This window comes from Ixodes scapularis, unplaced genomic scaffold (assembly GCF_016920785.2).
Source record: "Ixodes scapularis isolate PalLabHiFi unplaced genomic scaffold, ASM1692078v2 PGA_scaffold0__279_contigs__length_252992795, whole genome shotgun sequence".
In the NCBI taxonomy this organism is placed as follows: Eukaryota; Metazoa; Arthropoda; class Arachnida; order Ixodida; family Ixodidae; genus Ixodes; species Ixodes scapularis.
In genome coordinates, this window is record NW_024609835.1 from 24,984,789 (window position 1) to 25,012,768 (window position 27,980).

Here is a 27,980-nt window from a genome sequence, read left to right on the forward strand (position 1 = left end):
TCGAGGAACGTTATGACATGACGCGGCTCCGTGATGTCACGGTACCACGTGACGCTACAGGGAACCCGTAAATGCTAGGCATTTCAAGCGCATTTGGAATATACCAAAGAGACAGGCAGTTTTCTTGTCTTTTTTTTTTCAATACTGGCCTTTATTAGGAACCGATATGCCACCTGACTCCTTTTAAGATACTAAAAAACAAAAAACATGAGTGCTGCCGGCACACTTGAAACGAATTAGGAAAACACAGGCACTATAACTCTTAAGCGCTAGCATGCTCAAACGCAGTAAGAAAAATGCTCTCGTATCCCCCCGGCTCCGTTTGATCTCGGCACATGCGTTGCCTTGACATAGTATAACAAGTTTTATATTAAGTCGGAGCGCTACCGACACTACACAACAATGGGGCCAATCGAGCTTGCCGGAAGGCGTTAGATCAGGTCTTTTTTCGTATTTCTATATGTGTGTTACCGACCACTGATCCAATCAAGCACGAAGAATGCGCCGTGGCATCGGCATTTTCAATATGTACTTTTGGAATTTTGCTGCAACTAACTTTTGGCCCCGATCGGACATAAGACAAAACAAGGTATAGCCGCTATTTCCGGCTTTTTATTCGCTCGAACATCGCAGGTAGTTGTACTCGACGCATCCGACATGCAACGAAACGCTCGAATTATTGGCTGAGGAAGAGCAACGGGATCGGCGTGCGACTGATTCGAGGACAGCTGAAAACATTCATTCTGCCTTCTTTTTATTTGGCAGGGATCCTAACGCTGGCCAGGGGTTTGACTCAACGAGGCAGAAACTTCCAAAATGTCTCGCAATCTTAAGTAGGTACTTCCATGACACGACAAGCGGTACGGGGGGTGCACTATCGCAGCCTGAATGTTAACTCTGAGATTAGTCGGATTCCGCAGGTCTATGAATGGCACGGTAAAGGGAACATGAAAAGATAAGGGGTATCATACTTAGCGAAGTGCATATTGAGTAACGAGTCACAAGAAAACTTGCACAAGAGAAATCTCCATTGGACGGTTTCATTGTGAAACCGTGCAGTGGAGTATGCCCTGACAAGTCGCGCCATGTGGTGCGCAACATCCGCAACGATGGGAAGTCCGTCTCCTCATTTACGTCATCGAAAATTCTGCACTTGCGTTAGCATAGTGCGCGACAACACAAACAAACAAGCGCATTTTTTTTTGTCTGCGATTACAATTATATTGTCTCATCCTAACGTGCAAAACAGAAAAGCTACGAGCTCAAGTTCCTTGCTTTCCGTACCCGTGGGCGCACATGGTAACAATGATGTTTGGAGATAAAGTGTTGCGTTTCGTATTTCTTTTATCTATCTTTCGACCTATATCGATCGCTTAATTGATGCTGTATTTCGGTGATTGATTTGTTTTGTTGTAGCGCTCAGTCGACGCCGTCGAAACTGCATTTGTAGCTGTGTTTCTTAATGAGAACACCAGCCGCACCCCAGAACGTTCTCGCGTGCGACCGGCGGAAGAAAAACATATTGCCTTTAGTTTATTCAAGATACCAAAATAGCGTTCTGACTCTGATGCGCTCTCTTTATGGAGCTTGATATTGTTATCTCATGAGGAGTTCCAGAGTGCTGCGCAGATCTCCCGAGTTGGTATTTGTTGCTGGACCGATGCTGACTTTCAATTTGTTAAACTATTCGAAACTGTTTTGCTTATTCTAACTTGAAGCCAATACCGTGCGGCAGTATAGTATGCATATTTATCTAAGTGATGCGTAAAAAACACACGCTTTAAAAGAAGGGTATATTCGTATACTTCTTGTCACATATACGACACCCCAAAATTTCATTTCGACGTAGAGCGCGCTGACGTCGAACTGACTGATCCAACTTTTGCGAGAGGGTTGAGGACGGAGCGATATAACAAATTAAACAGCTAAAGTAACTATCGAAGTATACACGAAAAAACACGTAGGTTTTTGCAGTTGAGTAAAGAAAAAAAAAAACGATAATCGTTTTTTGCAGTCAGTCACACTTACACTAACTATTTTGATGAGTTGTACAATTTGGCTATCAAGCCGCTCTAGAAATTCGGTAGTGTCGGTACAACGACAGTACATCCAACTGAAGTTTTGGGGTGTTGTAGATGTGATAAAGGTTTTAAGAATAAACCCTTCCTTTTTTTTTTTTAGAGTGCGTTCAAGTACCGTCGAACACCTCAACAACACTTAATTATATTAAAAAAGATAAATATGTATATTTATTGAATAATTAATTGCGCGCTTTTTAAATAAAGGGCCACCTTCTGGTCTGCGGTTTTATGTTCTTTTAAAAAAAAATCTTTTCACAATGCAAATTTTTTTTTTTTTGTAACTTTGGCTTTAATTTTTGGTCACCTTGCGATGCATCAACTTAGAAGTCAATTATTTTCTACTTTTGTTGAAGCAAATCAGTATCTACATATTCTAAACCAATTATACATCTTCGACTTAAGCCCTCCGAATCGAAAACAAATCCAAAAAGGATGGTCATGAAAATATATTATTCTAATGGAAAATATTGACCAGTTTATTCTAGATCGCGATATTTATTCCCGTAATTTATTAAAAAATGTGACATCTTGCCAAGTTCCCGAAATATCAAGCCATCAAATTATGCTTGACTACAATTTCAACAGTGTTGTGCATTTTTTATTTTGAATATAATTCAATAACTAAAAATAAAACATGCTTCCTGTTCAGTTCACGAACAATATAATAATAATGTGAATAAAATTATTCTTCCCTCAAACACAATTCCTGAGTTTCTGCGAAATAAAACATTATGTATAAAATGAAAAAAAAAAAATTAAGGGCGGGCATGACCTAGTGAATGTTAATCACATTGATTACCCCCCGAGGCGGAAGTCGTCCCGACACTTTGTTGCGTTAGTGGCTTCTGTATCAAAGCATATTTAATCGATTACCCAGGATATGCCCGGAGCACTATGTCCGCAATACCAAAGGAACAGCTCATTTCTTTCTGAGACAAAGCATAGTCACTACGTTTTCGATACATGAGAGAACGTACACCCGCCGGCAATATGAAGGTGAACGCCTTACCTGGTTCCTTGCCTGTTTTACGGCTCCCTAAAGCTATATTAAATCTCAACGTCTCAAATGGTACGTGGCTTGGGGTCTAAACTTTGCGTTCTAGCCCTCTTCTGGAACAGAGCTTGTTCCAAAACTTGCAGGAGCGTCAAAAACAAGAAAAAGGCTGTTCACCTTCATATCACTCACGGGCGTACGCAGTAAAACGAGCCAGAGCCGCGTTCGGAGGTTAGCAACGAGAAAGGGGGCAGGAGCAGCAGACGACGTGCCGTCGCCTACCCATCGTTGCGCGTCTTTGCCGCTGAAGGCCCTGATTATCGCCCGACTGCGGCGCCTTCTAGACATGTGCTCTGGGGCTATGAAGTTAGCTGGAAGCCCAAAAAACACAATTCTCGACGCTAAATTTTAAAACTGCAAAAGAAAATGAGTTTTTTTTTTTTCTGTGTGCGTTTCTGGTTTAGTCGGTAATACGAGACGCACAATGACAAGGTGTGACATTAGTGAAAAGACGGTGAGAGTGCAGGCGAGCTGGTGGTAGCTAATCATGTCGTATTACACCTGAGACTGCGGTGGAAGAAATCGGAAGAACTTTCAGTAGAAGGAACAGACACAGAGAACGTCTCAAACTCAGCTCAAACTCAGCTCAGGTGTGACATGACGATGCACTTCTGGTACCGCTTGATTGGCTACACCAGATCGAGGCGTCGGCTGCGATCGGGCATAAAGTGAAACGAAGTGCAGACGTTAGTGGCCCCAATACGTAGCTAGGCTTGGAACTGCTCTTTCTGGACACCAGTTAAGAGATGAATGCTTATCTATTTATTTTACCGCTATCCGCAACACTCAGCCAGGGGAACAAAACACTATACGTAAGTATTTATGATTGACTTTATTGGCCTAAACCGCATTAAACGAAAGCAAAAAAAAAACGTTACGGCACTGATAATTTCCTCAGCACTTGGATAGGAGAGAGAGAGAAAGGGAGAGAGAGGGAACCTGTTTACACCACCCATGACGGGGAAGTGGAACTTGGATAGGCGAAGTGGTAATTTACCGACTGGGCGATGCTCGGAGCATGTGCTATGCTCCAAACATTTTTTTCCAGCAATTCCTGTCATGAAACTAACAGGGTAAAAACACGAATTCTAGTACTGAAGGATGCATTGAGTGTGCCTTAGTGTACGTTAAACAGTGAATCAGTGACTGTGATCATTCTCTGAGCAGTATTGGTCAGCTGAATTTTGGCAATATAATTGTGATTATTTCAAACTACGGATAAACCACGAAAGGAAAAGGTATATTCCCTTTTTTATTTTATATAGCGGCGATACTCAAGGTCTTTGATGATTACAAACTACGATGCAGGAAACGTGCGGCACACTATGTTATAGAACGATTGCAGGAACCACTCCCTCCCCCCTTCCCTCTCCAAGGAAAAAGAAGCAAAAGTAAAAACTTGTTTTCTCTTTCTTTTTTTTTTAGAACATCACCGCCGAAATTACGAGTCTAGAATTGATCGAACCCCGGTAATGGAAAAATCTTAGCGAAACAGTATTTTTTCACAAACATTGCAGACGTTGCAAGGAGCAATAGCATGCCGGTGAGCTGGTGAGCAAACATCATAATATAAACCCTGAGACAAAACAATACAAACAGAGTTTGTGTCGTCTTGTCCGTTATTTTATTTCTCCTTGTCTCGGAGTTTAGATTATGATGATTCCAGACGCCTCGAAATTTGTCCTGGAATCACAGCAGATATGGTATCCTCGTCTCCACTCCATTACTCGCAATTGGCCATTTACTTCAGGAAAAAAATATGAGAGATGATTTCTCTTTCACTTTTTATTGTATATTATGTTTTCATGTCGCGAACTTACCTGTTCCAGAATTGATAATAATCTCCATTCTTAATACTTCGCAAACATTATTTGTGAAAATTTAACTTGAGTTTTGCTTCCGGAATCTACTTCGTCGACTAAAGGTGATTATTTACTGAAGAGAGAAAAGCTTTCAGAGGCGTTTGTCGGGATGCAAGAGAGTTTCAAGTGCTCCAGAACCTCAAGATCTTTGAGTGTATAGAGCACTACAGCGCACTCTAATCATCAACAATTAGAATTAGCCACCAGTAATAAAAAATTACTATCTGTAGAAGGTTTTAGCTGTAACACAATGACAGCGAAAAAATTGCTCATGCGCCTTTTCTCTAATTGGGACTGCATGGACATTGGAACATCATACCGATCTCCTCTTTCCGAGACAGAATTACGAAAAGAAGGCCAAATGGTTGGTGCTTTGAGTGGATCCATGGACGGCTGTGTTAGTGCACAGCAGATCAGAGCACGTGGAGCAAAAGCTAATGCTGCGGAACTGAGGTATCTTGGGATCAATACACCCTTTCCCCCTTCCAGTTTCCATCTGAATGAGAATCATACGGGACTTCGTAATGAACGTTAAATGCTCTAGGCAACCAGCCGTTTCGCAGTGGCTGGATTCCTTATATACAAAGCCGACACGAAATTACGCCTTAAAGAACACTGCAATAAAAAAAAAATATTTTAGTCTTCTAAATATAATAAATATAATTTTTCTAACGTATATAGAAAACAAACATCTACCAAGAAAAATAGTTTTTAGCTGTATTTACGCCACTAGACGCAATTTAGATTCAGAATGTGGAGGTCGCAGCCCGCGAAGCCCCGCCCCGTGCCTACAAGGTGCTCATATCTCTCACTGGCTGGACGTGCGAAAGATTGTTTCATAATTTGTACCTCCGTGCTGCAATTGTATTGTAATCGACTATTTTACTATGTTTGAGAAGCAATTAATCAAGGTGGTCATTATTTTTTTCAAATGTATTCTCAGAGTACTTTTCTCGCTTTGGTTTGACACGTTAACAAACATGGCTGCCGGCATTTGCCAAGTGCTGAACGAGCAGAGATCGTTGAACTCGATTTCTATGAATGCGAGTTGTTTTGCGTTCACCGAGGTGTTTAGGGGAAGATTTCATCAAACGACGTAGTTTGCTGCAAACAACTGCCGCAAGTATACGCCCCTTCGGTAGCGCTGTGCGGATGGTTGTTTTCGTAGCGGGATGGCCTAACCTTGGCGTCTCACATCAACTACTTCAATAGAACTGTCTTGATATTTTTTTTTTTTGCCGTGTGGACGTTTAATAGAGAGTTCGGTTCCCGTAAAAGCGGCCCCACTGGAGTCAATCGGGTGTTCGGCTTGCATTACGTTTATCTAGGTATGTTAACGTCATCTCACCTCGAAATGCAAGTATCTCTTAAGCTTTGTAGTGCCACTGGCCTACCAAAGCAAATATCTTTACGTTGTGTTTTAATTATACGTCCTGACGCTCAACTACCTCGCTCAGAAATGCCACATATAAAAAAAGAATAACTAAAACAGTAAAGCTATAAGGACGGCATATTTATTTTGTCGATTTATTTTATTTCTCTCGGTCAGTTATTACCGCACATCGATAGACGCTAACTATCGGTTGAAATGGACCGTGGCTCGTGCATGATGCACGGCTCGTGCATGTTCCGGCTGTTCGCACCACCAACGCCACCCTCCCATGCCTCGCCAGCCCCGCGTACATCAGGAAAGCCGTCATGTTGGTCGAGAGCAGCTCATATTTACTGCCTTAGCTTACAATGAACCCGATCGACGAACACTTCCGACGAAATAAATAACCTTACCCCGAAATAAAAGGTGTCTTTTTTTACGCATCTTGATGGCGATTCCGGCTGTCAGGCGGGGAACGTCAACTTCTCGGTACCGCGTCGTATCGCTTCGCCGACCTTCGAACAGGTCGTACCTAGCGTCGTAACAACATTACATCCCTCCGGTATTTTCGTAACTCTGTATCGTCGAGTACTGCTGGCGCAGTTGCTTTCGAGACTGCGACAAAAACGGTGACGCAAATAGCCAAACAGAAGCGTTCCGAATGGCTACGAATCAGACTCATTCGGAGAAAACAGTGAAGACAACTTCGGACACCTACACGCACTCCACCACCTTCCCACCAATCGGTTGGCACCGCTAGACGAACACTTCACCCGCTCCGCATCTACAAGCGGCACACGGAGAGATCGCTCGCTTTTCGTGATTTCACGAGGGGCACAGGAATCCGCTTGGCGAGAGAGCCACGAGCGTTCGCCACTCGCCAGGAGAAGAACTAAAGGAGAAAAAAGCAGCAGAACACACACACACACACACACACACACGCGCGCGTACACACGCGCGCACACACACACACACATACACACACACAAATACACACACACACAACCAAATCAATGTGCCTAAAACGAAAACGAGAGAACATATACGTATATCATAGCGAATATAAGAAGAGGGCGTGAGTAGTTTCCAACCCACCGTCTTCGACGTCGCAAACCAGCGACAGGCTGTCGCCCTCGTTGTAAGGTCCGATAAGGCTCCGCAGAGGCTCCCTGTTGTCACTGCCTGCCTCACGAATCACTGGCTTCCCGGGTGGCTCTGCAAAAGCACAGAGAAAAGAGAAAGGCATCTGGATAAGCATCGTGAGTGGATCATATTATGCGGTATAATCTGCCCGAGCTCTTTGAGCAACCGAGAAAACTGCGTCGTCACCAGTGCACGTACGTCGCAACTGAACCGAGTGGAGCACCGCAAAGATAACCCTCCATATAAGTGGGATTAGTTCGTTTTTATACCTCGTTTCATGGTAAGTTGGCGGAGAACGAGGGCTACGGCCCTTTCGACACAATCAGAGCGACGAAGGCGATGCCCGTGGCTGCTCTTACCGTTACCAAACGTCAAGGGTGCCAGAGCGTAGCGCAACCAGTTGGAGAAGAGGGCGTTACCGGTCAAGCAGTGGCGTTACTGGTAAAACGATACTTTACTCGATAACTTTGGAACGTGGTCGCTACATTTTTTTTAAGACTGTAACGTGTAACGACGTTATTTATTTCGAGCAACGTGTAACTTAGTTACTTTACTCGTTAAATACTCTTCCCATTACTTAAAAAGAAAATACACTTCAATTTGTTTTCAGGTTTATTGTAGCCAATCCATATAATTTGTTTTTAAATTTTCGCGTTTCTTTTTGAATTTTTTTTGTCGTGAGTCGTTAGGATAAATCGTAAAAAGATCAGGTAACTGTTTTGTTCTTGGGTTGGTATAATGTTTCTTTAATATGTCGCTTATGGAAACCTGTGTGATGAAAATAATAAAACGTGTTCATTCCATAATTGAAGTACAACGTAAAAGTTACGTACGTTACTTTTTGGTGGTAACGGTGACGCGTTCCTTTTATTTTGAGGTAACGTAGGTCGGTAACAGGTTCCTCGTATTTTCAAGTAACGGGTAGCGTATTTCGTTACTTTTTTTAGTAACGTCTACAGCACTGGGCAGAAGGAACTCCTCTCTTACGCAGACCCTCTTTTGTGCCTCGTAGACGTCGCTTTTCTCCCTCAAACGAAGACTAGCCAGTCACTACAATGATGTACAAAATCGGTTCTCTTGTCGCTCTCGCCGGTGACATTAAGAGCACCGAGCACAACTAGTGAAGTAGAACATAGTCACGTGCTTGCCTCTGACGTGCCGATTGGATCACCGGGACCGTTGCCTTCGCCGTTTGTCAAGTGACAGTAATGGATACAAGGCCACGCGGCGGCGGTGGCTCTGTTGTGGGCACGATTCACGCCCAGACGCTTCACTTCACACGAATCGCGTTTCCACGCACGCGCTGAGCCTACACGTCGGCAAACGCAGTCTTGCTTGTTCACACCGTGTTGGTCGCATGCAATCCGACAAATTTCGAGAACCAACCCAGTCTCCTCTTTTGAGTGACAACGTTACGCCCTCTCATAAAACAATGGACCTTTTCCACATACCGACGGCACCAGGCGGTGGCTGCACGAACTAAAAATGGAGAAAGTGACCTACCTGCGCTATCAAACGACAATGGGAGCTACGCTACCAGTTTCTTCGCACTCTGAGCAGCGGCGCCTTGCCCCTGCCCAATGCGACTTGAAAGAGGGGCATCCGTGGCGTCCACCCAAACGTCATGTTTTCCTTTCCGTCGACGTTCTTTTTTTGTGTAACACAATTATATATATGCTGCAGTTACGTGTTCTACTCGCTGATATACAGCCTCCTTCCCAATTTCCTCTATGTTTCGTTCCGACTTCCGCCGCTTGGCATCGGGCGCTCGCGCGTGCGCAGAACACTTCTCGGAAAAGGTCCATTGCAATTTTTTTTTATTGGCAATGTTACTTTTTTATTGGCAATGTTCAGCAGGGCATTACCCCTCGGATTAATGAAGATTAATGTCCTTCGAGACTATATAAATCAGCTACTGGTTAATTGCATGCAGTTACTCTGCTGATAATTAAGTAGCCACTCCGGTCCGTAGAATAAAGAAATAATCAGAGGTGAACTGCTGAATGCTATGCAGGATGGAAACTTCAGGCAGCCTTTTATGACCATCTTCCGTGTTTACGATTTCGCAATTTTTGTAGCGTACTTTTTAGTTTCTGTTTGTATCGCGAGCCGCGATTCCCTATGAACACCAATTATTGCGCTTCATTTTGTCAGCTTAGCAACGAGGAGACGGTTGGCAACATGTCCGTATATAGTGTTCTAGTTCGTTTCAGCTTCCGTCCGAGCGCAGCCGAAGCTACGTGTGGCCGGAGCCAATCACACGCCGGCAATAGGTCACGCGACCTCGCCTCCACTTTTGCATCACTCCGTGCGCCGCCGGTCAACCGCGCCGCCCGCGCTCTCCGAGTATTTCGTCTGCTACGGGTGTATCAACGGTATCGTCTGCTACAGGTTTAAAAGGGCCTTTTCACGTTCTTAAATTTAGTCACAGGGGATATCAGTACGTAGGCTGGCCGCTGGCGTCTGTGTTCGAGCGTTCCCCCTTTTCGGCATATAGTTTCAAGATGTAACTACACATTGCAAGGTGCCCGATAACCCGGCCGTTGATGTTTCCTTGTATTGTCTGGATATATCAGGGCTCGAGGCGCGGTCCTTTCCACCAGCTTATCGACGCTCAATGTAATCCGCAGGTAAAGGGGTGCTCTGATTTCGCCGCGTATCAGTGAATTGGAATGGCCCGGACGCTTTTCTTGTTTACAACGCATACGCGATACGACGCGGCCTGAGTCTCCTGCCGAAATTGAAAGCAGGCATTCCATCACGACCTCTCGCGCCTGACGTCCAAACGTGCCTTTGCGAAAAGATGTTTTGAAGCGACTCGGCGTGGAAAGCAGCGAAGCACATGATTCGATCATTACGGGAACGAAATCACTCAGAGAAACCGAGCGCTGCAGCCGTGTTGCCAGCGGATGTACGAGTTTTCACTAAACCACATGCATTTACATATAATAATAAAAACAAACTTCAGATACTTAAGTCCTTTAGTTGCAAAGCATTCTTAGCAGTACACATCTGGAATATTGTGCAATGTTTACGCACAAAACAGTTATTTTTAAAAAAATTACTTTTGCGGACTACTTTGTAGTACGTAGGAATGCTCTTCTCAAAGTTGCGAACCGTCCCTCAGCCTTTGGCTGCGCTCAGACGGAAGCTGAAACGAAGTATAGCGCTGAAAGGGTGACCGCACTTTTTTTTACTAAGTGGGCATGACCGTTAGGGCGCGATTTCACTTTCCCTTGTCATTCTCTAAGCAGAATACAAAGAAAAACAACGATTGGCTTTCCTAATATATAGCGCGAAAGTTCGAATGCAAGAACTTCTAAAGGTGTGGTTTATTGGGGAATTTATTTTATGTACTCAGGACACAAAAACATCTGTCATCGCCGATACTAACCGTACTCTCGGATTTTATCGCCGTAACCTCAGACAAGCTACATCCCCAGTAAAACAACTAGCTTATACAACCTTGGTCAGAACTAAACTAGATTTCGCTTCTTTCATAAGGTCACCGTGGCAGGCATAGCTAACTAACAACCTGGAATCCGTTCACAGCAGAGCCCTCCGTTTTATTTCATTCGAATACCGTCCTTTGGTGAAATGTATATCAGGCATTTCGCCAATCAGCGAACCTTGACACACTTTCTCACCGTCGCAAGGTGTCTCGTCTTTCTCTTTGTCATCGGATTTTTTATTACCACAATCATCTCAGACAAAGTTTGTTATCACCTCCTTCCCGCATTTTCCCTGGTCTCGACCATTCTTGTAAACTCCGTCCGATTTCATCGTCAACCGTCACTCACCGAATGTCTACTTTACCACTGGCCATTGACGACTGGACGACTGGAATGCACTGCCTGGCGTAATTTTGCCACATCTGACGCTAAGAAAATTGCTGCAGCCATTACCTTTAATTTTTCCAAGCTATAACTAGATTGCCGGGGGTTTTGTCCGTAAGTATTTGTGTTTGTTTCCGTTTTGAAGTGTTCACTTCCTCGTATAATGCCCCCCTGGGTCTTCAATGAAAATAAATTATGATGATGATGATAATGATATTTATGTTGATGACAATGACGACAATAATTTATTTGAAAAGGCTATCAATCCCTATTTGGATTTTTGGGGGCACTGGAACAAAAGAAAAAAATATAGATATGAGGCAAATATTAATAAAAATACAACAAAACATCGCGTCTTTAAAAAAAAGGGAATCGCATATCGATTCATGATTTTTCAAAGTAGTTCCTTTTAAACTGCACTAATAAATAAGTCATAACTTTCATAACTAAAAGAGTGTCTATCTAGAGTGCTTCGGTCTCTTGTAGCTGGTGGAGAAATTAGTATATAAACCTGTTAATATTAAAATAATACTCAACGGGTGCGTTATATGCTCATGTCTCGTGACTCTTGCTTCTTGCAGCTTAACGTACTAATTTTGACCAATTTTCAATGCATTGTTAGGATGGAGGAACATAACTTTCTGTCGGCTGAGTTTTGAATGAGCAGCAACGGTCAATAAACCCGCATTTCTGAGTAGGTGTGTTCTCGACCGAAACGGCTGTATTTGCGGTAAACAAATCTAACCGCCTTTCTCTGAACGCTTTCTATAATACTTCCATCATTCTGTGCATGAGGCAACTAGTATGTGTTTGCGTTTCTAATAATACACGCACAAAAGTGCTGTATGCAAAAAAATTTTCTTTTTTTCCTGAGTCTAAAACTTTAACGTTCTCTTCAGAAGGAATAATTTTGCGAGGGCTTTATTTGTTACACATTTAACGAGTCCGTTTCAACTCAGGTCGGAGGTTAAAGCACTAGTAAGACACTTATTTTCAGTGACCCTGCGCAAGTATATACTATTAACGCTGTATGTAAACAATTTCTGTTTTCTCATCTTTTACCATATATCCCGTAATCGTACTATATTTATTGAATCATTCGTCACATTTCCGTTTGAGGATGGCAAATACGAGACCCCTCAAACCTTTCCTTCTTGGAGTATCCAATCAGCGCAGTGACGAATCACTTTTGTAGCTCTTTGATTGGCTGGATTGAATCGTAGCATCCGCCCAATTGCCAAATCAACAGCGCATATTGAGGACACGTTAGAGTCACCGCTTACAACACTCGCTCGCATCAGCCCGTTCAATAGCGAATATCATCGCAATAAAAAAAAATAATGAGGCGATGATAAAAAAAAAGACGGGATGGCCCATAACACAGGGAGACGGTTCTTGAACTTGAGTGTCGTCTCGCTTTTCACATAAAATGCGATTAATCATATGGCGGTTTAATGAATCAATCAAAATACGGCTGACGAGTTTTGGCCCTTTGTCCGTTCAGCAGGACGGTTAAGGAGAACGCGTCATCGTCGTTCTCGGGAGAGACACCCTCGGTAACGCGTTTCCGTTTCTTATCCACGTGACGTATTAATATATGTTTGGGTTCCGGAAGCTAGCCACGAAACTGACAATTATCCGCCGAGGACTGCAACCGACAGAGATCGATGTCCGCCTCGCCAAACGGTAGACTCGCATCTCGTGCGATCGAGTGCCCACGTTGTAATTGTCCTTGGACAGAGGTGTATTCAGCGAGTCGGTGGAGCGTACACGGGCGTTTCGTCGGGTTGATATCGATGGATCCGGCCGCGCTGGCTAATGAAGGGCGTAATGGATGTGTCGACGTCAGCTGTTGGACGTCGTCTGCCCATCAAGAAATACATCCGCGTGCTTTGTTCGTCGTGGCCAAAGTAACCAACTGGAACAATCGACCCTTTCTCCAAAAGTAGGTCTGGCCACAGATGAAACTTGCTGCAATGGTGACACAAGGCAACAACCGCGCTCTTTATAATGCGCAGGTACCTTCACGGACGCCCCTACTGGTATAATGCTCCAAAATACATTTAAAAAACACTTTTTTTTATTTGTTTAGTCAGTGCAAACGGCGAGCGGTATCGCACTCAATGGTAACGCAATCTCCGTGGCGAAAAGGTATCCGCGGCCTTTTTGTCACTAAACTGGACTACCAGTAAATCACGTAACAAATCGCCTTTAAATTTGCCTGCACTGATATGAAGAAAGCTTTGTGAATGGTTCTTGACTGCATCACAGTGCGGCATAAGTGCACTCGGGAGATATTTAGGGGGTGATTGCATTGAACGTGTATTTTGGTTGAAAGTGACCGAAATACACATGAAGCTTTCTTTTAAATTAAATATCGTTGAAGTTTGTGTTAAATTGTGTTTTGTCGGAAAATTTAGCCTTTTTAAAACCCGAGGAAAAAATAAAAATTGCCAAAGTATCACTGACAACTCAACATCGATATTTTTTATTGCACCTGACGACTGAAAACCATGCCTAGACGTCATTCTCAATTTTTTTTAAGCTTGGAAACAATTACGTATTGGTAAAAAGGAAAAAAAAAACATTTCCCAAAATTTGAATTTGAAGTTCCCACGCATGGGAGGGACGTTAAAGCCGCAACCATATGCTTTGATATGCTTTCCTCACTTTTTCTCTCCTCTCTCCAAACCGGAAGTGTCGTATTCTTCCCCCACTCCGCGATCCTCTCAAACATCACGGGACATGCGTGCGCTTCTGCGGTGAGCCGATCGCGACTCTGAGCAAACGACGCTTTACTCTTGAGTTTTAAGCTTTAGTTACTGCTCCTTTGGGGGTTTAAGACACTTTGAAACGGTGTGAAGTCGCGCACTAGGCGTAGGGGACTTCCGTGATCGATGTTAATGTTAATGTCGCGCCAGTGCTGCGTGAGAGGCTGCCCCAGGTGTACCGCATCCGAAACTGCCGACGACTCGGTGACGACGTCTTCGGTCTCCTCCGGCTCTCCATCAGGCACGGCGTTAGGAACCAAACCCAGTCGTATGGAACGCTCGACGATTTCATTTTCGAAGGTCGAAAGGTCATCAGGCACCCAAAAAAAAAAAAAAAAAAAACTGTCCGATTCGACGCTAACTGCGCAATCACACCCGTTATCGCAGCTGCAGTAGGCAGGCATGTTGCGATACGAATAAAAGGTAAAGAGGTGGCGAGCGGCAGTGACCAATTTCGTCCTTTATTGATCTGGGCTCCGCTTTCCTACATTTTGAAAAAAAGGGTGTTGTACAATCGAAATTGCGTCAAGAAATATGTTTCACGAATGCCTTTTTAAATGATATAAAAACGTAGCTTACGAAGTTTCTAAATTTTTGTGTTCATCACATTACTGTTAGAGAAAAAATAAGGAGCTCCCAGTGGGAGACGAAAACGCCCAAAATCATTCTAGCCCACAAAAAAAAAAATTTTTTTGATATGTTAGTATTTTTATAGGCCCTTGCAAAACTATTATAAAAACAACTTGTGATTAACTATCGTAGCTATAAATGTTAGTTTTGAAAACCTGCTCATAAGCTCTGGCCTGTTTACGTTTTACATCGAAGCTGCATTTGACTAGCAGGGGAAATTTTCGTGCAGGCGTCCTCATGGAAAAACAACCTTCAACAGTTGAATCTAAAATTGCATATCACGGATAAAACATACAGAACATTATTCGTTTTAATAAATAACAAGCACAAAAGAGCATTCGAACCACATAATCGATGATAAGGCGCTCGTTACAAAAATGGGAAGGACGTAGCGCTCACCGCAAACGTCTCACGGTAAAGGTTACTGTTGCGCAAGCTGCCGCGGCGACGGCAGCTTGCGACGTGGGGTGTGACGTCACTACCCTTTCGTACAGTGTGTTCCACGTAAGACTGACACACATTCCTAAAATTAGTGTATTCAAGGTAAAAAGATACAAGGCCCGAAAGGGCGCCTTTGAGGTATATTCAATAAATAAAAATACTTTTCTCGGGACCGCATCACTCGTGGTGGTGAACGTCAGAAAATGATCGATACTTAATAATTAGTTCGCTAATTACCTAAACTTTATAATCAGCTCTTTTAATGACTGAAACTAGACATATGGTTCCAATTTGAATCTTGCTGAGTGCCATGGAAAAACACTAAATTAGTATTTTTCAGAAACACTGAGGTCGTAAGAGACGTAGTAGTGCGCTAAAGTTACCACTCGTGGAGCAGGTACAAGGCTGGGGTACTCATAAGACAGGAAAAAATCGCGCCGGCGCCCTACCGCAGCCTTGTACCTGCTCCATGAGTGGTAACTTTAATGCACTACTGTGCCTTTCATGCGCTCAATATTTTTGTGGAAATGACTGACTCAAGGGATTTTGGTGACGCTCAGCAAGTTTTTATTTCGAACCCTATTTCTATTTCACTAATTGAAAGTTAATTAGTGATTTTAGTTAATTAGCAAACTAAATAATAAGTATCCCGCATTATCTGACATTCACCACCACGAGTAGTGCGCTTCCGAGAAAATTGTTCTTTTACCTCGAAACATTAATTGTAGGACTATCTGTCACTTTTAAGTGAAGTACCCCGCATATAAAGAGTTTCGGTAGAGTGCATTTACTTTTCTTTCGCCAATCGTTTGGCATAGGGCAGTAGGCAGTCCTTGCAGGTGATAGCACAGCTTCGTTGGCCCACCACCTATACAACGTAAATTGGAGCCCCACTTTTTTTTCTTTTTTTTACTTTTGTTTTGGGTTGAAGGCACTTTTGTTGAAGTAATACTTCCCACAAAGATTAGTCAAAGTTGTACCCCAATTGAAATTTTCTTTCCCTCTTACTTATTGACGAAACCACGTGGACGCAGTTTTTAGGCTCTGTGGGGTGAGGGTCAAGCTGAGTCAAAAAAAACTATACACCTGTGGTTTGTGGCGACTCAAAGAGCAATGCTGGGTGTTACTGAATCTTTGAAAACATAGTCGCGCTTAGAGATGCCCAGACAAGGGGGAAGATAACAACACAATTCGCTAACTACAGCTGTTTAGTCTTTGTAGAAACACGGGAGTATCTGCTCTGCGCTATCGCGCCACTCAACCAATCCCGTAACCAACTACTGCTCGTATGAGCTGTGTCTTTTTCTCAGCCAGATCAATTGTAGCCACGCTTACGCATTCATCTGGGAAACACATGACTAAGTCTGCCGCGATAACTTCTCTTAGCAGTTTATCTTTGTGCCTATTGATAATCGAGCATGTAATAAACACAGTTGTTGAAGACAATGATTATAGAGGCGGATATTATCAAAAGTTACGGCGATGAGTCTGTCAGCGTTGCTTTAATTGATCTGGCAGATAAAGAGACACGGTTCTTGTGGAGACCAGCAGGATGTAGGTTGGTTCAGTGGCGTTAGTGTGCAGGGCATGTATCCCCTTGCTTTTTTTTTGTTTTTTTTTCTAAAAATCAAACAGCTGAAGTTGTTCTTCCAGCTTGTCCGCGTCTATCAGCGCGACCACGTTTTTTAAAAATAATCAAAAAACGCTTTTTTTTACTCCGTCACCAACTCAGCTTTATTTAACGCAAACGGGCACTGAGCAAGCGTATAATACCTGCTATTTGAAGCAGGTTCAAAACCTCAAATAAGCAATAAAAAAAAAAAAAAGATTGGGTTGTGTGTGTGTTTATACAGCCTAGAACTTGGTCTGCCTCACAGGGGCGACGAGTCTCCCAGCTGTAGATGAGAAATTTAGCCAGTGCAGTACAACCGCTAGCCTGGGGTCCTTAACGTGCATCACGCAGTAGTGGTACACGACCGCACGCCGGTACGATGCTCATCCAGATCGAAACTGGCAGGGGTGGGGCTCGGACCCAGGGTCCCTGGGTTCTGCAGCGCGAGCTCTCGCTCCACGTGCTCCGAGCTGGTGTGCGCTAGACCACTCGGCCACCGATCCCCCAAAGCAATTTAACTGACAAGGTAAATTGTCACTTTCAACTAGGAACCCGAACCACTTTATAATGTCAACACACTTCCCACTGCCTAACCCCTTTATAAGAAAAGAAAAATATTGACAGAACTAGTCATACTGCAGGGGCGTAAATCGGCCCCCTACAGTGAAGGCGTTAGACTTTGTTTTAAAGTAAGTCAAATGTGCACTGTCTAAATATCTGTGCTCTATCTGAAACCTCGATTTTGATAGGGAAGAATAAAAGCATAATCACTGCCATCGGAAAGCTATATTTTGGTTATGAGTAGGGCTCCGTGTTTTCGGAGTTTATTTTTCGTGAAATTCGGAGGGTGGTTTTCGGAGTTTATTTTTTAGGAAAAATTCCGTTTATCGGAGTTTATTTTTTGTAAATCCCCGACTGTCCGAAATTTGGAGATTAATTTTGCAGTGTTTCATATGAAAATAGTAAATAATAAGCGGATGCAAACGTATGCCAGATAAAAATAAAACGCGCTTGTATCAATTAAGATTTCTTCAGTTGAATTGGGCGTTGGTGTAATTGGCAAAACTATTTTGTCCCGCGACAAAATTCGCACACAAATGTGGCTTCAATAAACGTCGATACCTTAAAAATTAAAATCAATAAACTGCCGGAGGTAGCCGCAAGGAAGCTCGTCATCTCATCAATCTATCCCGCGGCCGCGCGAGGTGGAGTGGTTAAGGATGTAATAGAGAAGTTCCAACTGCCCTTCTTCCCTATTTATACATTCTCTATGGTCCATAGCGTTCACTGTTACCCCCAGAAACATACCCTCTCCTTTCTCTGAAACCCAAACCCCCTGTAGCAGCCGAGCTAGTGGTGCTTCTGCGACGATGAAAAAGAAGCATCTCGGCGCGAACACAGAGAACGAGACACCACGAGCTGGGAGATTCGGCGACCGAGCGGCCCGGCGGCTACATCGAGCGATGCCCAGGACAGTTTCATTTCTTTTGTAAATATTGTACATAAAAAGTATGTTGGGAGGTATATTCCTGGTTCCAACATAATTGGTGACCCAGACGTGATTCTGCCATGTCTACGGAGTCTGGTGAGCCTGCACACTCGGCAAGTGCCTCCCAAGCAAGTGCCGCCTTGGGAATCGCCGCTACCTCGGTCCTCACTTTACCGAAGTTTTGGGCTGAGGATCCAGCGCTCTGGTTCGTACAAGTGGAGAACAAATTCCGCTTGCATCGCATAACCTCCCAGACCCGGCAATACGAGCTCCTCGTTGACGCCCTCCCGCCGCAAGCCGCTACCGAGGTGCGGGACGTTTTACTTTCCCCAAGCGGTGACACTCCTTACGAAGTTCTCAAAGAAGCCTTGGTCAGTCGCCTCGTCGCCTCTGAACAACGACGCCTTCAGCAGCTCCTCAGCGCAGAAGAGCTAGGCGACCGTCGACCCACCCAGTTCTTGCGACACCTGCAACATCTTCTGGGCGACAAGGCAGCCTCCATCGACGCCGCCATCCTCCGTGAGCTATTTCTACAACGGCTGCCGGCTTCTGTTCGTGTCGGCCTAGTGGTAGCCCACAGGCTTCCGCTTGTAGAACTGGCCGAGCTGGCGGATCGAATTATGGAGGTTTCCGGTCCCACCGTCGGAGCAACACAACAGTCTCCAGACCTTGTTTCGGACATCGCTAAGCTCCGTCAAGAAGTGCAGAACCTGACGACCATCGTGTCCGAACTTCGGCGGGAATCCCGTGACCATGCTCAATCGTCACAGCAACACTCCGGTCGCGAAAGTCGCCGTCGACCATCGCCGTCGCCTCGCCCTCCAGACAAGTCGCTATGTCGGTACCACCGACAGTTCGGACCGAATGCCCGCCGCTGTTGTTCACCCTGTTCCTGGAACCAGAAAAACGGGACGGCCGATCGCTAGTGGCGGCGAGCGACCCATATCGGCCCACCAGTCGCCTCTTCCACATCCACGACAAGATCGTCGGCACCCGTTTCTTAGTGGACACAGGCGCTGAGGTCAGCATCATTCCAGCCTCATTTTTTGATCGCCGGAATCGCGTCCAAACTACATCATTGCAAGCTGTCAACGCTTCTCCCATCAAGACGTATGGACAAAAATCACTAACGTTGGACCTTGGCCTCCGACGACGGTTCCAGTGGTTGTTCTGGGTTGCAGACGTCAGCTACGCAATAATTGGAGCAGATTTCCTTCGGAACTTCAACATCTGGGTGGACATGACACAAAGAAGGCTAATTGATGCGACCACTCACCTACAAGTCTCTGGTATTGCGTCTCGAGCGCCAGCTCTTAGCCCCACTTTCGGCAAGCCACCTTCCAATTCATTTGCCAGGCTGCTCGAGAACTACCCAGACCTCATCAACCCGCACAACATCGGCGAGGTACCTAAACATGACGTCACTCATCATATTGTGACGACGGGCCCGCCTGTCCATTGCCGACCACGTCGACTCGGACCTGAAAAGCTGCGGGTCGCACGGCAGGAATTCGAGCATATGCTCCAACTCGGAGTCGTACGCCCATCCTCTAGTCCCTGGTCCTCCCCTCTGCACATGGTGCCCAAAAAGAGCGGCGATTGGGGACCGTGCGGGGATTATAGGGCTCTGAACTCAGCTACCATTCCTGACCGGTACCCGATCCCAAACGTTCAAGACTGCACTGCCTTTTTGAAGGATACCACCATTTACTCGAAGATAGACCTCATAAAGGCTTACCATCAAATTCCGGTTGAACCTGCTGACATACACAAGACGGCCATAATAACTCCTTTCGGCCTCTTTGAGTTCGTCACAATGCCGTTTGGGCTGCGTAACGCAGCCCAAACCTTCCAGCGATTTATTGACCAGGTCATCCGCGGTTTGCCTTTTTGTTTTGCCTACCTCGACGACCTCCTCGTAGCGAGCAAAACCCCTGAGGAACACAAGCGCCATCTCACCACACTGTTCGACAGGCTACACGAGTATGGCATTATAATAAACGTGGACAAATGCCAGTTTGGTGTACCACAGCTGACCTTTCTTGGCCATCACATTGACTGTCAAGGTATCCGACCACTACCAGACAAGGTCAAAGTCGTCACCGATTGTCCACAACCTACAACAAAACGCGCCCTCCGGCGATTTCTGGGGCTTGTAAACTTTTACAGGCGTTTTCTCCCCCACTGTGCCAAGCTTTTACAGCCATTGGAGACACTGCTTTGCACCTCCAAGGGCGAGAAATCAACGTTGCCATGGCCCCCGGAGGCGTCGATAGCATTTGAGAGCGTGAAGAAAGAACTAGCCAATGCCACACTCCTCGTACACCCGTCTTCAGATGCACCAACGTGCCTGATGGTCGATGCCTCGGACGTCGCGGTCGGAGGTGTGTTGCAGCAGAAGATCGCAAATATATGGTCCCCCATATCATTTTTTTCACGTAAACTGCAAGACGCAGAGAGGAAGTATAGTACGTTCGGAAGAGAGTTACTTGCGGCTTACTTAGCCATCAAACATTTCCGACACTTCCTGGAAGGGCGTGCCTTCTTTATAGCCACGGATCACAAACCGCTGGTTTATGCCATTCAGTCATCGAACCAAAATCATTCACCACGAGAGCTGCGACATCTTTCCTTCATCGCGGAATTCACTTCCGATATCCGACACGTGAAAGGAAAAGAAAACACCGTCGCAGACACATTATCACGTCTGGAGCTGAATGCCCTCAACGCAGAGAAAGATCAGTTCACCTACTCTGAACTAGCTGCGGCTCAAGCACAGGACGAAGAACTTCGATCGATCATGAAGACCGGCACGTCCCTCGTCCTCGAAGAGGTAACCCTCCCTGATCATGGTATCACTTTGATATGTGATACTTCGACAGGAAAACCCCGCCCGTATGTGCCACGCCAACTGCGTCATGCGGTGTGCTCGTCACTTCACTCCCTCTGCCACCCAGGCATACGCGCAACACAAGAGCTGGTAACGAACCGTTTCGTATGGCCCAAAATCAACGCCGACATACGAGAATTCGTACGCTCTTGTCTTGCCTGCCAGAGGTCGAAGGTGCAGCGTCACACCCATACACCACTTGGCAAGTTTCCTCTTCCATCCACACGCTTTGAGAACGTCCATCTAGACATTGTTGGTCCACTTCCAACTTCACGGAATTTTTCATACCTATTGACATGCGTCGACAGATTTTCTCGCTGGCCAGAGGTGGTACCACTAGAAAATATCACCGCTGAAACAGTAACGCGCGCTTTCATATCCAGCTGGATCAGCCGCTTCGGTGTGCCTGCCACAATCACCACCGATCGCGGGCGCCAGTTTGAGTCCGCGATATTTAAAGAATTAACATCTCTTCTGGGCTCAATACGGACGCGCACGACAGCATATCATCCTGCTGCGAATGGCCTCGTCGAGCGACTCCACCGTCAGCTGAAGTCTGCGCTCCGAGCACAAACCTTTCCCGATGCATGGGTTGACAACCTACCAGTGGTGTTACTAGGCATGCGATCAACTTTGAAGCCCGACTTGGGTTGTACAGTGGCAGAACTCGTGTACGGTTCTCCTCTTCGTCTCCCTGCTGACATGGTTGAACCATCAACGGCACAAAGAATAATGGACCCCACCTCCTACGTACAACGACTCCGGGAAGCCATGAACTCTTTGCGCCCAGTACAGACACGGCAACCTAGCGCACGACAAGTCTTCGTTCATCCTGCCCTCGCCCAATCATCACACGTATTCATACGTCGGGATGCGGTAAAGAAACCTCTCAGACCTCTATACGATGGCCCATACCAGGTCGTAGGCAGAACACCGAAGTTTTATACGGTACTTATACAGGGACGTCGAGATACAGTTTCCCTGGACCGACTAAAACCTGCTTTCACCACAGCCCTCGACACAACTACTACCCCTGTGTTGCAGAACAATGCTCCAACGCACTCCCCACTTGGTGCGCAAGTGGCCCAGGCCACTTGTCCAGGGGGGGGCATCTGTAGCAGCCGAGCTAGTGGTGCTTCTGCGACGATGAAAAAGAAGCATCTCGGCGCGAACACAGAGAACGAGACACCACGAGCTGGGAGATTCGGCGACCGAGCGGCCCGGCGGCTACATCGAGCGATGCCCAGGACAGTTTCATTTCTTTTGTAAATATTGTACATAAAAAGTATGTTGGGAGGTATATTCCTGGTTCCAACACCCCTGACCCAAACTGGAAACCAAAAGAGTGGCTTTTGTCGTGACGCGAATGGTACGATGACCGGTTTCCCTGAACCAACCTTGACGAGACAAGCCGTAAGACCCCCTTTTGACAACGGTCCGAGGCTTGAAAGATAGTTACGGTTTCATTTTCCCACGACCATTGAGCCTGCGCTGCTCAAATTGTAAAAAAAAAAAAAAAAAACTTTTTTTTTTTTGTGGTAAAGGGGTGGGTGGGGGGGGGGGGGGTTGGGGGGGGGGTGGCATGGGCACATAACAATTCGGAGTTTATAGGATAAATCCGAATAGCCAAAAAATTTACCGGCGGGTGTCTTTTCGGATTTATCTGAAACACGGAGCCCTAGTTATGAGTTATGCATTGGATCACCGCTATCCGTACCTTCGACCTGGCCTACCGGAGCTACGATTCTTCTTCGAGATGAGAAAAACCTCTACTTCATAGTTCCATTCCTTCTCTCTCTTTTGTTTTGTTTTTTTGCGTAGGGGGCCACATTTTGCATTTCATTTGTTTCGAAGCAGACAATTTCGCCATTTAAAAAAGAAATACATAGGCAAATAAATAAAACTAAAAGTTACCTTCCGTTTGAAAAAAAAAAAAAAAAAAGATACCACGCTGTCCTCTAAAATTGTTCCAGTTACCTACCCCCCTCTAAAATGTGCGCGATTCAAATGTAACGTTCAAAACCGAAAGGCAAAAACATCGTACACATACTCGCCTTTCCAATTCGCAACACCAGACTTTTTTTTCTTTTTATACTCGAGTCAGCTCACGTCTTGCAAGGGTCAGCCACCCAAAAAATGGGAATACACTCGATCAAATAAAAGAGTACGACGAACAATAATAACATGCCAAAAACGAAATAAAAACGAGGAACGAAAAAAATATTTTAATACGGAACAAACAACAGAAAGAAATTAAAATGTAACAAAGGGATATTTAAAAACAGAAACACCCTTAAAGAACAAACAAAACAACTACATGGAGTCCCTCTTTAACGACGTGCTGCGCCTCGCGTCGCCGGGGCGGGTATTGTCCGGTATCGCGTTCCTGCAAACACGAGAGGATGATTCTTCCCCAATCTCGTCCTGAATTGGCGCCTTTCGCGGTGTCCTCTCAGCCGCCTTCAATCGTGCCGCATTGAAGAGGTCGTTCGTGCCGCCTCTTCGAGTGAAAAGCCCGCTAATGACGCTGCTAGATAAGCCTTCCCGCCGTGCTCCCCGAACCTCTTCACACTGCGCCATTGGGGCAGCTTTGTCCCCCCTCTTCTGTCTTTTCGTTTCCCCTTTTCCCTCCTTACTTCCATGCTCTCGTCTTCCTTTCTCCCCTCCTTTCCTTTCGAAAAACCCCGGGTAATACCTCACTTTCTAGTTATGCATTTTGTTTTTCGTCAGCAGGAAAGAGGTGATGCAGCAAGACCCAAAACCTCCTGTCTGTCTTCCATCCCCCCGGAAAGGGAATGTCTCCCCTCTCAAATTTTTTCTCTCTCAACTCCCGTTTTCTCCCCACCTCTTTCTTCTCTCCCCATAAAAGTTCCGCGCAACCGAAAGGCGGGGGAAAGAATGGACGCCACTTGATCTCTGCCCGGGGACTGCCGTGGGGGGCCAAACTCCGTCGATTCCGGGCCAACCGCTATCAGCGACGACCACTACGACTTCCGCCCTTGCTTTCCCTCCGGGTTCATAGATGGCGCTGGGGAGGGGAGGGAGGGGCTTAATTAGCCGTGTCTGACGACGCGGCTGACCTCGCTACGGTCGTTTGCGTACAAAGAGGCGATCCCCGGGATTGGGCTCAACTTCCCTCTCGCCCTCCTTTTCAGCGGGGCTATGTTTAGTTTTAGATTGATTTTTAGCGTAATTGGCGAATTGTTTGTTTGTTTGTATTTCAGTGCACAGTAGACCCACCACGGGTCAACGCTGGCCAGCCGATTTATTAAAGGGTGCGGGCGTTTGCGTGGCGTGTGGTGCGGGAAATTGGGTGATAAACGCCACCGTAATGTATCTGTTTTCCGCTTTGGGCAACAAAAAGTGGCTGTGCTTGAAAATATTTTAGTAAATCCAGGAAATGAGTGTCGTTTCTGGAACGCAGAGTCGTTGCAGGAACGAATCTGCGTTGTATGTCTAAACTTGGCGTAACTCGTAAAAACAACGCAGCTTAGTGAAAAAAAAAAATGAGGGAGTATTGTCTTATGAAAATAAGTCTTGTCTATGTATTCAAATACAATTATTCTTTTTTTTTGTGATATAGGATAAAAGCTACGGGCGTCAAAACTATATTAGAAGTCGCTCATATGTACGCTCGTCCAGTACAAACACGTGGCTCTGACGAAGGTCAGTCCTTTAGCCTTCTTTGTCGGATGTATCACGAGTTGAAATTGATTGGCCCTTAAATACAGGATCCGCACACACACAGCCACACACATACAGAAAAGAATACGCTCTTTATCGTTTATAAGAAAGGAATCAGCAATAGCGAGTCTTGAGATTACCACGAACAAATGTATTATAATATCAAATTGCAAATTATATTCTACCAATTTTGCCACAGAGGAATGTTGCAGCAAACGTTTGGGATCACTTTTCCAGGACAAAAAACATCATTACGCACTATATGTAATAAACTTCGTGTCATATAGGATGTGTACTAACAGTTTTCAATATTCATGAACCACTGAGACAGGTTCAGCATTCATAACAATATAATTTTATTCTTAAAAGTTCGCCTGGCCGGGTGTCCTCTGCTAAATCAGCTTTGTGTGGAACTCAGGCACTCTTTTACAACCTCGAAACTTTTTTTCTGGCATAGTCATGTGACGGTGGAAGCCACACGGACCTTACTTCAGCAATTATATTTATGAAAAAAACACATTCATTGCAAATCACTGTAGCTTTTTTTATGAAGTTTTTATTTATATTATTATTAACGACATATTTTGTTATCACCTTGCCTAGTTTATTCCACGGGCTAGAAGAACACGAAAGTATAAAGTGTAACTTAAGTGTGTCTTTTATATTAAATATACCGATATCACGATAAAATTTCTCGCCAAGTAACGTTCTGTTCTAAATAACCCCTTACCCCCTTTCCTTTGCGCCCCGTCTCACAATGTGAGAGCCACTGAGTTGGAAAAAAACAAATAGTATGATTTGAGTTGCGTGAGTCGGACGCCCGCGAATTTTCTTGCGAAAGCCAAGAGGTCCAGAAAATATAACTTGGAATTTCCCGGAAAAAAAAAAAAAAGATATCTCGTAATTTTTTGCTTATACCCCTCACAAAGAAATATATTTAAACGTCGCTCGCTGCGTCACTGAACCCCGGACCACCGTCGAAAAAACGTTCAACCGCAACTTTCGTCACGGTCCGGGAGGTTTCATAACCTCGATGAACGGCTGCCCATACCCGACGCATTAAAACAGTCCATGGCTATGAAGGATGCATTAATTCGACGTGAGGGATCCTAACTCGTCTAATATATCGTTCGGGTCCGCATACATTCATACTTTGATGTCCGCACAACCAGGGACACAAAATGTGAAAGTGAAAAAAAAAAAATAAATAAAACCTCGTTGGTGGTGAGCCGTGTCTTTTTCGAGCCGTGATTTATCCGCGCCGGAAACGAGCAGCTGATGAATGATCCATGTGCCGCTTTCCGAATCGCATTACTGCGGCATTAATCACCAAGGAGGGGCGTCGCGCTACGGTCTCCGTCCTTCCTCAGAGTAGGCCTACACAACGCTTCGTCCCTCTCCCCAATCTCCCATAAACAGCTTCCTGCAGGAAATTTATCGGCCGGGGTTTCGAAGTGAACGCTAAGTTGGGTTGGCCGGCCTTGTTGTACAACTGCTCAAAATGCCAGTCCCGGCGCGGATTTACCAGAGCTTTCGCGGTTCCGAAACCTCTCTTTCTTTCGTCTCCTCTCTCTCTCTCTCTCTTTCACACACGTTCACATTCGTACCCTCCCCCGTTTCCCTCTTCCTGTCGCCACTTCCGCTAAGCGCTTCAAGCGCGAAAGGTTCTTAGTTTTTCTTTGATTTTCAAAGACGACGTCAAAGGACAAGTGAGAACTCTGCTTTCTGTCTCCGCCGCCCGTAAAGGGGCAAACAGAAACAATCATTATTTTTATTTCTTTTTCGTGTTAGTTTCTTCGAGGTCATGCCAAAAGGTCACTTTTTTTTTGGAATGAGGATCTACGGTAAAGTGTTAGGACCTTGGCTTACTTCGACGAACGTAATTCTTAGGAGGGTTGTCGCCGGCACGTAGGCGATCTACACTTCGGTGCCCTAGCCAATGACGGTCACTTTCTCGAACTCGAAACGAGAGTTCAGACCCAAGTGGTAATTGGAGGTTAGCGGTTTTTACAAATAAAAAAAAAAAGTAACCGCGACGCGCAACTTAAAAGTTGAGAAACGGGAAGTGATGAATGCAAAACAGAATTATATTGGGTTAGCATTTAGTGCCCTACACACATTACGAATGCCGTTGAAGGTAGTGCGAGGAACTAACAATTAATTCTCCCGAAATCCTTTGTAAGAAAACTAGATTTTCCCCGGCTTAGCCTCCAAGAGACTAAGTGCCCTAGCGAGTCGCCCAGTCGTACTGTGAAGCTTTCTGAAGGCCCTTTTATACTTCAGTGGCTTAAGGCGTTTGAGTTGAGTCAGCTATGAGCGGCCATATAACTGAAACTCCAACATAAATCACCGAGGGAGCTAGCTAAAGGACTTCTCTTTTCCATGCCTTGACATCGCCCGCGCCTAAAATACAACTATTTTAAGTGAGATTATAGTTTTATAATTTTTCAAGTAAACCTTCCCTCGTTACCTATTTTTGTAGCTGCGGGCTGGGAAGTTGTGAATTCTGCAAGACCAGCAGCTGAATAGATCGGACAGTAAAATGCATCACGTAGTATTTAACTGCGTGCGTGGCAGTCGACCCACGTACTCGCCCCATTCATTAAAAATCCAGTAGCAAAAATTAAACAAAAAACAACCGCATTAATTCAGTCAAAGCAAATTTCCACACCCGCCGCTCGGCTAGCATTTGATCCCCTCCGAGTCATTTTCTGTAACCCCCTCAGCAAATTACGTACATGGACGTGCGCGTTTTCGGATGGCGCGTCTTCTCCAGGACCGAACCCCCCCGCGACAGTTAAGGAAGCCGCGACTTGGCTGGGCCTCGACGTCCACGCACATCATTCTTGCGAGCTTAGAGCCCCTCCCACTTCCTCCCGCAAGAGTCACAGGGTTGCCGCAATCCGGAGGATCAGAAAAGCAATCATCACTCCGCGGTGGGGCGCGGCTTAGTGTCCTCGGCTCCGCGGTCTCGAAGAGCCTTAATAATGTGGCTCCGGACTCGACGTATTCAGAGCGGGACCGCCGAGGGACAACGCGTCCACCGAAGGACCGGCGATATTCTGGATATTTGTTTTTACCAGACCGGTTCATGACACGTTACAGGGAATGCCGC

General features: G+C 45.4%; 1 protein-coding gene across 1 annotated transcript in view; it reads right to left on the reverse strand.

Moving 5' to 3' along the window:
* Positions 1 to 27,980, reverse strand: part of LOC8031304 (neural cell adhesion molecule 1) — a 305,705-nt gene that overhangs the window by 81,159 nt on the left and 196,566 nt on the right. The window contains exon 3 of the mRNA XM_002405008.5: positions 7,465 to 7,584. Within this exon, the coding sequence (XP_002405052.3) occupies positions 7,465 to 7,584 (120 nt within the window). The remainder of the gene's footprint in view (positions 1 to 7,464; positions 7,585 to 27,980) is intronic.